At 36.2% G+C, this 12,961-nt stretch overlaps 1 protein-coding gene across 2 annotated transcripts in view; it reads left to right on the top strand.

Annotated features, from left to right (window-relative positions):
• The window catches only part of LOC145693448 (MFS-type transporter SLC18B1-like), an 88,270-nt gene that overhangs the window by 24,543 nt on the left and 50,766 nt on the right, over positions 1 to 12,961 (top strand). For both annotated transcript variants that reach the window (XM_081769451.1, XM_081769452.1), the window contains exons 3-4: positions 9,055 to 9,150; positions 12,753 to 12,826. In XM_081769451.1, coding sequence (XP_081625577.1) covers positions 9,055 to 9,150; positions 12,753 to 12,826 — 170 coding nt within the window. The remainder of the gene's footprint in view (positions 1 to 9,054; positions 9,151 to 12,752; positions 12,827 to 12,961) is intronic.

Below are 12,961 nucleotides of genomic sequence, written 5' to 3'. Positions count from 1 at the left end.
ATAGATATTTCGTTTGTTGCAGACATTCCGTAACTTTGGGGAACGGGCTTCAGTCCGAAAGACCGCCTCCCTAACCTTCGCAAAACCGTCACTGCTGGTAATTAGTAATAATAACGATTTAAAAACAATAAAAAAGGAAGTCGCCCAACTCACAGTACACACACTATTTCTACATTCACAGATGGAATGAAGAAAAGCTTTGTCAGAATGGTCGAATGTTGGTTGAATCCCGGACTTCCCGATAGAAGCGCAAAAGCTAATCACTCAGTCATGTTTGTTGTGCAGTTGTATTTAGCTTAACTTAAATATATTCCGTAGTCTTTTTTTTTGGGGGGGGGGGGGAGTTCCGTAATGATATGTTGAATTCCTCTTGTTAAAAAGTCAGAAAACTTGAGGATTGGGTAAACTGTGATGGTGGTTCTATAAAACTTAACTGTAGAATTTCAAGAATATACAGAACCAAAAGCTCTAGATGTGCAGCTTTTAAGTGTATCATATAAATCTAAGTATTTCTCTTATGTTTTATTTTAATTTTATTTTGTTTCATAAAGAGGGTATGGAATATTTTGAAGTAAAAATACTACATACTATTTTGCTAGTTATTTGTGTATTCTTCAAAAAGATGTGTTTACTTTTAGGGTTGGCTGGTTTACACCAACTTTTTTTTTTTTTTTTTTTTTTTATAACTGGTTTAAACCACAAAAATAAAAAGAATGAAAAATGCGAATCGTGTGAACTTCATGGTAACGTTTCCAGATATCAAACCACCTGCAATAGTTTTATTTCCCTTTCACCTTTTAATCAAGGTGTCCCATGTTCAATTCTCGGTCGAACCACAAACCTTCTTTCATGCGTAACCCAAGTAGCGGTTCGGATGTCAGTTTAAGCGAAAGTCTTCTGCTTGATAACCTCGGTATTTCGTAAGGATGTTAAGCCTAAATATACGAAACAAACCAAATTGTATATTTCTGCATGCCTAAATGCGTGTTGTTTTATAAAGAAGCCAATATTGCTTAAATATATTGATAGAAATTGGCAAAATTTATCGATTGCCTACGTAGCTTCCAACATTAGCTTGGATTGGACTTTCAATGATATCTACGTACCGGTACTAAATTTGTAATTTAATACATCAGTTTTAGCGTACTGATTATGGTACGTTGACCTTTAAATTTTACATGCAAAGCAATAACAGGATTTTCCCGTTATTGTCTTACATTTCAAGTAATGACGGGATTTTCCCAATGGCTAGGGCGGGAGATTCTCAACTTAAGAAATTTACTGACCGGACTTCTTTAAGCTTATGGGAGTTCTTCCGGCATAACCCCGCTGTTGCATAATAACATCAAGGCGAAACAAACTTATTTCTGTGAATATGTAATATAAATACATAAAGCAAAAAATCTAAGTCAAAAAAGCCTGGTTTAAACATCCCCAAAAAAACGGGTTTTTGGCATTTTCAAAAACAACCACGGTTCTTGCCAACTCTGCTTACTTTTGTATATAGGAGGTTAAAAAATTCTTATTATATACATTGGTTAATCCTGTGGAATTCATAATGTAAATATGTTGAAGAAAAATTGTTTGAAATATTTTTTCGAAATTCATAGTTTATTTTCGATGTTTTATATTATTATCAGCATCAACCACTAATTAAATGATTTTTTGTGTTATAGAGAAGCGATACAAAGTCTGTTTTATCAATTTAAAGCAGTATTTTGAAAAAAGCCCAAAATTTCCCAAGCAAAAAAGCAAAGCAGAAAAAACCGAGTTTTTTTCCAAAAAAGCCGGTTTTTTTCCGAGCCCTTGCATCTCTACTTTGGAGACAGAAGCAAACCAGCTTGCACATGAAGCAAAGTAGAAGTCTTGCTTTACTTTGTTGACAAAGTCAAATGCTATCCGTAAAGCAGCTTCGCTAAATAGATTAGGGTCATACTAAAGGTCTGACTACTACAAGATCCATGTGTTAGTCGAACTCTTTAGTATGGCACTAATCATGCGTCAGAACGACTCTGCATAAGGCCCATTATGTCTATAGACGAGGAAATCACATAACTGCATACTTTGTTGAAAACTTTGTAATATGATTCCTTTATTCCCCTAATTATACTGTCACGGAATGAAGATACCATGTACGAAAAATAGATTTCTGTTGTTTGTAAACTTGTTCAGTGCACAATTAAAATGGCATTTAGAAGGAATAAAAATATGTGTTGGATGTGGGTGGATCGGATGGCTATAAAAGGAGTTGGCAGGCCACACACACACACACAAAATACGCTCCATTTTGTGTATTATTATGTATTAATACTGTTCTTGCATTAATATTCACTGCATAAGCTACTGTTCTTTTCATTTCACTGTTGAAAGTTTTGAACCTACAGTTGCAATCCTGTGTCAGAGTCCTGCAGAATTGGTGATTTGTGCTGGAAAGTCTTGGGGGGAGGGGGAGGTCCCGGAAATTGTTTTGGGAAAGAAAGGGGGAACTCTGGCAGACATTTAGGCATATTTTTGAGAATATCTGAAGTAGAACATCAGCACTACTTCATGATGTACAATTGAAGCATGTTCCGTTAATGGAACATTTTCCTGTTTCAGTGGAAATACATTCACCTTTTCAAAACTGTTTTTAGAATTTCTGTGCCTACTTTATTTATGCGTAATACATTTTACAAACCTATTGATATTGTATTGAAATGTGTGTGAATTCCAACACATTTTACAACTTATTGGCACAATATTTATAAACGTATTTCCATTATCCTTATTTAAAAATATATATACTTTAGACGTACTGAATTAAAGAAGTGTGATAGGTTATTTTCTGTTTCAATAATTTAGAAATTCAATATATGTGATAGTGGAAAAAGCAAAGCTCAAAGAAAACCTTTAAAAAAAACACTATACTACATTTTACTTTTCCCTGGTACAAAAGGAAGCAGAAAATCAATCTTCCTTAGTTTATTGATACTAGAAAATTGTTGTCTGACATTCTTAACATTTTGGGGAAATGTACTCGTTACCCTGATAAGCTCGATTTTCAATTTGTATTGACAATTACTGCTACTTCTGTTGGGCCCGGATTCCCTGTTTACCTGTAACGGAATACACAATGCATCACTGTAGTATATTTGACCATGCCTTCCATGTAAGCATCCTCAAAATATTTTTCTATAGACACTTCCATGTCCCTCAGAGAGAGGTGGGAGACATTACCACCCTGATCGCGTACTACCTTCTAGTCGTAAGCTCTTGACTAGGTACCCGACTTCACTGTACTCACTCAGTTTGCCTTTTAAAAAAAATCGCAAATTTATTAGACTTTCAATTTTACCTTCTCCCATTTTTGTTTCTTATTTTTTGTCAAATTCATTACTGTAAACTTTTCAATCCGTTTTCTGTTACACGAAGATTTTTCTGGCCATTTATTATTTCATTCTCCTGTATTTATACAGACATACACATTCCATTAGACTTATCTTTCTCCACTGAATTTTGTCTATTTTGGCCGTAAATATAGTTACAAAAGGAAAAGTGAAAACCAGCGATATAGTGAAAGATAATTTAATATGCATAATGGGTGTGAAACATACATGGTCTGACAATAATTTGCATCAGTCATATTTCAAATTGTGCACAGTTAGCGCGTACACAGGTTCAGATTGTGGCGGACCACTCATCTATTGCAGCACGCACGGTCTCCACTAAAGAGCGCTTCAAACTCAACTGTGAGGTAAGGCCGCGGTGGCTCAGTGGTAGAGCGTTCAGCTCTGGTTCATGGGGTCCCGGGTTCAGACTCTGCTCCCGCCAAGTGAACTTTCTGGTGGACAAACATATTGTGCGTGGGTTTCCCCGAGGTTCTCCCGTTTCCTCCCACTTCCTTCATTCCACCATTTCATTCATTTCTCATGATCACGGTCTCCTTTAGCCTAGCCGCATAAACGTCGGACGTAAAACTCAAAAATTTTCAATTTCATTTTTCAACTGTGAAATAACTCTTTCTTACAGAAAATACCCTCAAGCCCACAGTACATAATCTAGAAAATTAAGGTCAGGGCTGCTAGAGAGCCAGGCATCAGTGAATATGAAGTCGGGCTCTAGCCACTCCTGAGTTGATTTTGCCTCGTGGACAGGAGTAGAATCTTACTGGAAAGTCCTTAGCGCGCTCTGAACAGATTGGTAGTCAAGTCTTTTACTGTAAGTTCCAGCACGTTTTGGAACACTCGAGCACAGATTCACGCCTTTCTTACAAAAACGGATCATAACCCACGCCCTACCACATCTTTCTGAATTTTCGAAACCTTGTCCATGGCGTCCCGAGATGATTAAGCATACACCGTATCGTTTTGCCGGTTGAAACTCGCTTCATTAATAAACAGTTTTTCATTGGTGAAGAGAGCTGTTTGTACCCATTTTTCGCGTACCGCTGAAGCAGGCGTTCACATCTATACTCCCTTTGGACCCAGAGAGGTGTCAGAAAGTGTCCCGTTGACCATCAAAAGCTTAGAAACAGAGATAGTTCCCTGTAGCCTGAACATTGTTCGCTTAGAGATGTTCATATGAGCGATCACTGTCTGAGGGATTTCTCCTCACACGCGCCGTCAGTACTTTTAATATCTTCTACAGTCTTTGCACTTCATGGATGGCCTTCTCTCAGGTGATTCTGAACGGATCCAGTTTCAAGAAACCACTAGATTATACGGTACACAGGCAAGCGACTGATTTTGTTTTATAAGCATGTTAAAAATTTCACTCTGGTTTTCCAGTTCTGTGTAGCACTATCACTGCTGCCCGGTTTTCGTAATCACTCCATTCCATTCTGCTTGCAGGGTTACCTGTCTCCCTTTCTACAGCAGCACTCACAATGACTTATCTCACATTCCACCGCCAGGTTCGTTACACTGCTTCCCGCACCTACACTCTCTGGATAAAGTACGATGTTGCTGATATTCTGGAATCGTACTCCCCGTGTAAGGCCGGTGCCAGAGTGATAGGCTGTTGTGCTCACGTAGCTTCGGTCTTGTGGTATCTAGTGTTTCGCACGCACGACCCAACCGCATTCCATCTCCCAGCATCTTAGGAAGATTACGTTGAAGATGCCCAGGATAAAGTGGATGATGAATGAACTGACGATGTAGAATACGATCAAGCATTCTTCAGGACGATATTTAACACAAAAGTCTTCACACATTTTCCTTTAATAGTTTTTTTTTTTTTTTTTTTTTTTTTTTTTTTTTTTTTTTTTTTTTTTGGGGGGGGGGGTGCTTTACTGTGGATTCATATCATACATACGATTTCAAGTGCAACGTTTTGTTTTATATATAGCAGACTTCAAGAACAATCTGAGTCTCTAGTATGTTCAAGTAGACATATCAGACTACAGTTTGGCAATTTTTGGTGTTGTTCCGAGTGTCCGCTCTATTGTTACTACAACTCCGAAAACAAATATTGATAGCAAAATACAGGTTGACCGAACACACTTTTTCGTAAACAAATTGCTCTCATGATGTAACAAATCAACCTGCGGTCTTGCTATTTGGTTATTTTATGTGCTTTTATCAGCAGAGCAAAACATTATTAAGAATTTTGCCATCGTGTTGGCGCTTTCCACGAAAATCCGTGTAGAATGTCGTGTAGATAACAGGTATCAACTTTTATAAAACTCCATTGATACGCAGAAATCGGCCCTTATCATCACCCATCCTTTTTATAATAGTAACTAAATTCTTATTGTGGCCTCCCTCACCTGAAGTAATCATGTGTGCCTAACAAGCGAATTTTACAAACATTGAGACCAGAGCTGTCACCAAACTTTTGTTCACCGAAGCAAACCCATGAGGAAATCGGTGACACACTACAGAATTCTCCTCCGTCATATGCAGTGGTGAAGAAGTGGGTGGCGCAGTTTTAACGTGGCGATTTTTCAAGAGATAATGTGCAGGAAGACCAAAAACAGTTACTGTCCCCAAAATAATGGGTAAAACTTATGGCGTTATTCTTGAAAATCGCATAATCTCAGTAAAACCTGTGACAGAGATTGTGGGCATTTTTAGGAATGCGTCGGAAGCATAATTCATAATGACTTGGGCATACGTAAACTCTCGGCAAAGTGGATTCCAAAAAAACTTGTCAGCAGATCAAAAGCGTGAAAAAGCGAGGGTATCAAGAGAAGTCCTCCCATTTTGACCGCAATGTTGACCGATTTCTGTCACCAATAGTAGCCATAGACGAAACATACTTATACCACTATGATCTTGAAACGAAATAGAACAGTGGAGTGACGACACTCAGGTTCTTTCTCCCCAAGAAATTCAAGAGACAGAAGTCGGCTGGAAAAGTGCGACATTCTTTTAGGATAAGGATGGGGTCATTCTTTTAGAGTACCTGCTGAGGGGACAGACATTTAATATAGAGTATTGCTCTGCATTACTTGCAAAGCTGCAAGACAAATTGAAAGTCCGACACCGCGGAAAGTTGAAAAAAGGACAGTGTCCTTGTCCATCGAGCACTGCAGTCATAACTGACATTGCATGATCTAGGGTTTCAATGTCTAGATCGTCCCTATTTCTTGCTCTGTCAGACTATTACGTATTCCCCAAACTTACCTAACACTTGAAAGGACTCATTTTGGATCTGATAAGGAGGTCGTTAGTACTAGTAAACAGTAGTGCGAGGAATAGTCTTCAAAATTTCTGTTAATTAGTAACTACAGTACTTAAATTAAAATTAACTAAATTATGTGTTCGGCCTTACCACAATAAACAAAGTGACATGCAAATAAAGCATGCTGATTAGGTGTTGGCTTACCGATGCTTGTAGTACTCCGCAAAATAGTCTTCTAGTGTTAATTATTACTTTCGCTGTCAAACAAGCGTATAAAATTACGACATTATTGTAAATGACAAAAATATAATACAGGTTAACAAATAACACACTGCAATAATCAATGTTCTACCTTTAAGCATGTATAGTGATTATGGGTCCAGTTTAACTATGTATGCTTCCTGTTGGAAAGATCGTGGACATGAATCCAGCTTCCACGTGTATTGTGGTAAAACAAGCAAAACTTTTGCGTAGTGATGAAAAGCAGCTTGTGAAAGTAAACGTTTAATAACTTCTGCCTACCAATGAAATTCAAAGAACCTTTATATTATTATTATTATTATTATTATTATTATTATTATTATTATTATTATTATGTTATTTTCGTTCTGCTGTCCAAGTACTCAGCATGACCAAGATAATCAGAATGCATGTGTATAACTTACTCCTCTCCGTGCGATATTGAGTTGGTGTTGCATTAGTAGCCAATCATAGGTTTGAACAGCGGAATGATACGAATAATTTTATTATCTCCATTTAGAGATAAGCCGAAACAGGTAATAGTCCTTGAGTTAGTAAACATCACAAATTATCCATTAGTTCAATGTTAATGGATATGGAAATAGGTGTTTCAAATAAGGAATATGGCGGCTACTATACGTTCATATTAAAGTACCCTGAGCACGCTTATCAATTCTCAGAAGAGGAAAGTCTATTTAATTTTGACTTTAAATGCTGAAGTTATCCTTTTTCCCGTATACATAAGGTTCAACATGACTTGGTAGCAATTCAAGAAATAATCCAGAGGAAAGGCCTGCTATCACAAGCAAGCAATGAAGTTTGTGAAACAAAACATAACTCCATGGGCACCAAAGGTAACAGTATTTCCTTCTTTATATGAATTAGTGCGTTAAAACACATACGGTAATGTATTGCCTCCTTTAAAACTTAAAATAAAAATATAAATTGTCTCTGAAAATTCGTAGAGTGAAGGAGTGCGGGACTCATCCGGAGAATGAACCCGAATATGAGGCTTATTGTGCCGATGTGCTAACCGCTACGCTAAATAATCCGCTTCCCTGAACATTCACACACCTGTTACTCTTCAACTCAGTGCTCATACTTCCGGTCCACAAGGACTATACCACAACTCCTGTTGTGCTAGGTAATGATCATCCGTGACCAACCTATTTGATTTATTAGGATACATGTTCAATGTTCATTAAAAGCTCTTATCTCAAAAGCACCGAAAATTATCTAATTGTGAACGTTTCAACAAAAAGTTATTCCTTCTTCAGGACACCCGTTGTTTATATTCCGAACAACATTACTTTACTTACTTCCATTGGATCTTCAATAATATAAAGGAAAATATGAAGAATCAGCTAATTTGTGAGGAGTTTGATTTACCATAACTCCTTTATGTATTTACTCTGTCCGTGTATCCGTACGGAAGACAGAGAATCTGAAGAACTACTTAATCCTCGGAACGCCAAGAGGAAGGAATTGGATCCATGTCAGTTTCTCGTAAGAAATTAGTTTTGTTTTTCAGAGTAGGCTTTGCTCCATTAACTGACTCGCCCGACGTAGAGTATGCATGCATGTTGTGCTATCTAAAATAATTGTATACTTGTTGAGCAATTGTGGCAAAAGATTTTTCTCCTTTTACGGAAAATTTACTTGGGTCAAAAATGATCCATCTTGGCGTTCGAGGGATCACCATCACGGCTAGGATGTACAGGTTCAAAAGTTAAAGAGTCGAGTTCATTGATGGAAGTGATATTCAAACCAACCACTTCCAGTTTTTAACGTTAATCGCTATAATAGAGTAAAAATGATAATAGATAATCACAAGTGGTTTCTTGCGATCAATTATGCGCCTCAAGAATGTATTCCATTTCCACTCTAATGTCACTGCTAAAACCGGAAGTACAACCACTTCCGTTTCAGTATTGAGACAATATCACGCTATTCAAACCAAGCTTGTTCCGGGTGTACACGTGATAACATCACTTTCCCTTTCGTGAGAATTCAATTTCTTACTCTGAAATCACACACCTACAGAAAATATATTGTAAGGAAAATCGATTGATTTTTTTTTTTTTTTTTTCATATAAATTATCTCTGTTTACGAGTTTTCATGACTATATTTCTTCTGCAAGATGGATAATTTTATGGCATTAGCTTGTAATATATTCTTAATAATTTAATTTTAATTTTTTTTATTTTCAGGCTGCAACGAAAGGTGTGACCGATACAGTATCTGGATTTATATTTAGCTTTTACGCGTTCATGATATTTATATCTTCTCCAATATTTGGAAAAATAGTAAGTTTTCTTTAGTTTAATTCTTTCTTCCGATACCAAATTAACGTATTTCGAATAAATCATCTTAATCAGTACAAATTATCAAAATATGACGTAAATAATTAATGTTTCATATGTAAATGGAAATGTCATATTTAGTTTTTTATATTTGGTCAGTTCACCTGTTTGAAGAAATGGTATCAAACAATGTGTGTTTTTGAGTCACTACATCTTGTGATGTATTATTAGACATTTAAAGTAATGTGAAGTAACTTGAAATGTTTTTAAATGTACTTAATAAAATTAGTAACAGTTACACCGTGCGCAGTCGCACGTATTACTAATTCGTATTTGAAGAGCGTTCATAGTCCATTGATGTAAAAACTATTTGAATATTTATAACTGGAAAATCAAGCGGCATTTCGTGACTTATATCTGAATTGATTTATTGAAATTAATTTGACATCTTGCTACGTCCAGTGTATATATAAAAAGAAAAAAAATCGAATTAATCTTTTCTGTTAGTCAATTAGGAAGAGTAAACATAGTTTTTTTTTTTTTTTTTTTTTTTTTTTTTTTTTTTTTTTTTTAAGAAAAACCATAAATAAACTAATTAAGTATATGTCCTATGAAACCCGGAGGTTCAATGCCGTGTTCACGAAAGCTCTCCACTGACTTCTATCTTAGCCAACTGGATCCAGTTTCTATTTTGTATTCCTATTTCTGCAAGATCCATCTTAATATTATCCTCCAATCTGCGTCCAGGTCTTCCAAATGGTCGTTTTCCGGTTGATCTTCCAGTTAAGACTTTGAAAGCGTTCCTACTTTCATCCATCCTGGCTATATGACCTTCCCACCTGAGCCTCCTAGACTTGATGACTTCAACAATATTATGTAAACCGTATAAATTATGTAGTTCCTCATTATGAAGTTTCCGCCATTCGCCATTCCCGTTTCTCTTGGTTCCGAATATTCGTCTCAGGATCTTGTTCTTAAATACTTTGTCTATGTTCTTCCTCTCGACCATGTTTCGCAACCATACAGAACAATAGGCATGATTATCGTTTTATATATTTTAAACTTCAAATTCCTCAACAGAATTCGCGATACAAGAGATTTTGAACTGAATAATAACATGAATTTCCTCCTTTTAGTCGACATTTAATTTCTTCGTGAATATGATTTTCGTCTGTTAATGTTGATCCTAGATATTTGAAAGTATCCACTATATCAAAAGTATTATTCGATATTTTAACGCATCCATAATTTGCCGTATTATGATCCCGACGAACTTGCATGTATTTAGTTTTCTCTGCATATACTTTAAACCCATGTCCATGCAAGCGTTGAATAAGATCTCTGCATTTATTTCTATTGTTCTTCTGTCATCCCCTATTAAATTTACATCATCAGCATGTGCCATAACCTGGTAAACCCCATTCAACTCTAGGCCCTGGTTGCTATCTTTGATTTTCCTTATAGCGTATTCCAGAACAAAGTTGAATAATAATGGCGACAACGCATGTCCTTGTTTCAGGCCATTCTCGACGTGAAAGCTCGTGGATTAAAAATCTCCTACCCGGACTTTATTTTGGGATTCATTTAAACATAACTTAATCTAATTAGCTTTTTCGGTATTCCAAATTCTGTGAGAATGTTGTACAATGCTTCTCTCCTAACCGAGTCGTAAGTCTTTCTAAAATCAATAAATAGTTGATGTACCGGGGTATTGTATTCCCACTTCTTTTCGAATATTTGTCGAATGGTAAATATTTGGTCGATAGTTGATCGATTTCGTCTAAATCCGCACTGATAATCTCCAATAATTTCATCTGAGTATGGGTTCAATCTTGCTAATAGGATGTTGAGAGGATTTTATAGGACGTTGGTAGAAGAGAAATGCCTCGATAATTATTACAGTTAGTTTTGTCGCCTTTCTTGTGAATTAGAACAATGATTGATTCTTTCCACTCTTGTGGCAATACTTCATTGTTCCAGATAAGCAGAATGAGTTTGTGTATCTTGTTCCACAATTTTTTGCCTCCAGCTAAAATTCTCTCTCCCGGAATTTCATCTACACCCGGAGGTTTGTGTTTCTTTAATTTCTTTATAGCGATTTCTACTTCTATTCGGTTATGTTCTGGGATATACGATTCTGCGGTGTGTATTTCCCTTTCTCTACGCACGTTAGTTTTTGGCTGCGTGTTAAGCAAATCGTCAAAGAAATCTTTCCATCTATTTAAGGTGCTTTATGTATCAGTGAGAACTGTTCCGTCAGCTTTCTTTAATATATGAGCACGAGGTTGATAGACTTTCTTAAATTCGGTGATCCCCTTGTCATGTCCCGAATGTTTTTATTTTTGCTATTATCTTCAGGTACCTTAATTTTAGCTTTCAAAAAATCGCGTTTCTTTGTTCTAAAAGTTTCGGAAGTTTCCCGCTGGATGTCTACAAAATTTTGTGTAGTTATTTCATTTGGATTTTGTAGCCAACGTAATTTTGCCTGTTTTCTCTTCTCCGCTAGTTGAATACATTCCTGCTCGAACCATGGTTTGTTCCTACGTATTTCCGCGTGTCCTAATTTTTCTTTTGCTGAAATTTTAATGCTATCACTAATTTCAATCCAAGTATCCTCAACACTAGTGCACTCCGAATCTTCTAAAACTGAGAATCTATTCGAAACTTCAAATTGGTAATCCTCTCTTACCTGTCTCTCTTCTAATTTCTGTAAATTAAATCTCTCCGAATACCACTCCCTCTAGCTTTGGAACTTCTTGTATAAATTAAAAGACAAATTCTGACCAAAGCATATATTAACTAATAAATAATAGTGTTACAGTTTCGGCAAATTAACTTTGCCTTCATCAAACACATATAAGTTAATTTGCCAAAACTGTAACGCTATTATTTATTAGTTAATATATGCTTTGGTCAGAATTTGTCTTTTAATTTATAAATCTCTCCGTTTTCAGACATGGAATATTTCCTTTATTCAACGATAATCTCTCCCGTATTATCGCTGCTACCAGGACTGCTATCAGTGCCACAGTCAGCTCCTCTAACTGACCGAACATCAATTAGGCTAGATTGTCTTCTTCTATCTACTAAAACGTAATCGATTTGATTATGTGTTTTTCCGTCTGGTAAGGTCCAAGTATATTTATGAACGTCGCGATGTGGAAATTTTGTACTCTTCATGATAAGGTTTTTGGGTGTTGCGAAGTTCACGAGTCTAACACCGTTGTCATTACTTCCCTTATGCAGACTTTCGTTCCCTATAATCGGTTTGAAAGTATCCTCTCGTCCTACCTTCGCATTGAAATTTCCTAATAGAATTTTCATATGGTATCGCGGGAGTTATTCAAATATCCGTTCCACTTCTTCGCAAAAACTGTTTCTTATATCATCATCCTTATCTTCTGTGGGGCATGTACATTTAAAACAATAATATCACACCACCGACCCTTAAGAGTAATAAAAGAAAAATCATAAACTGTGTTGTTTTCTTTTAGATCCTTAAATCAGGTCGAAGAACTGATATAATTAAATTATTTTATTCATTTTAACGTAGTGTACTATTGTTAACACAGCATAATTGGTTTCACAGTTTGAAATCTTTGCAGCTTCCCCATCTTGGTGCCAAGTTCTGCTTCCTAGCTGGTATGTTTCTCGCTGGTGGCTGTACTTTATTGTTTGGGTGAGTATTATATTAATTCACACATTATTGTCATTTTTAAGAAAATATAAAAACACCATTGTGTTTTTATTGTGTATTGTGTCTGATGGATTCTTCTTAATCAAAATGTAGTCCTAATCTCTCACCAAACAATTA

The sequence above is a fragment of the Thermobia domestica genome, chromosome 8 (assembly GCF_964235325.1).
Source record: "Thermobia domestica chromosome 8, izTheDome1.hap1.1, whole genome shotgun sequence".
Taxonomy (NCBI): domain Eukaryota; kingdom Metazoa; phylum Arthropoda; class Insecta; order Zygentoma; family Lepismatidae; genus Thermobia; species Thermobia domestica.
This window is presented reverse-complemented; position numbering and strand designations above follow the sequence as displayed.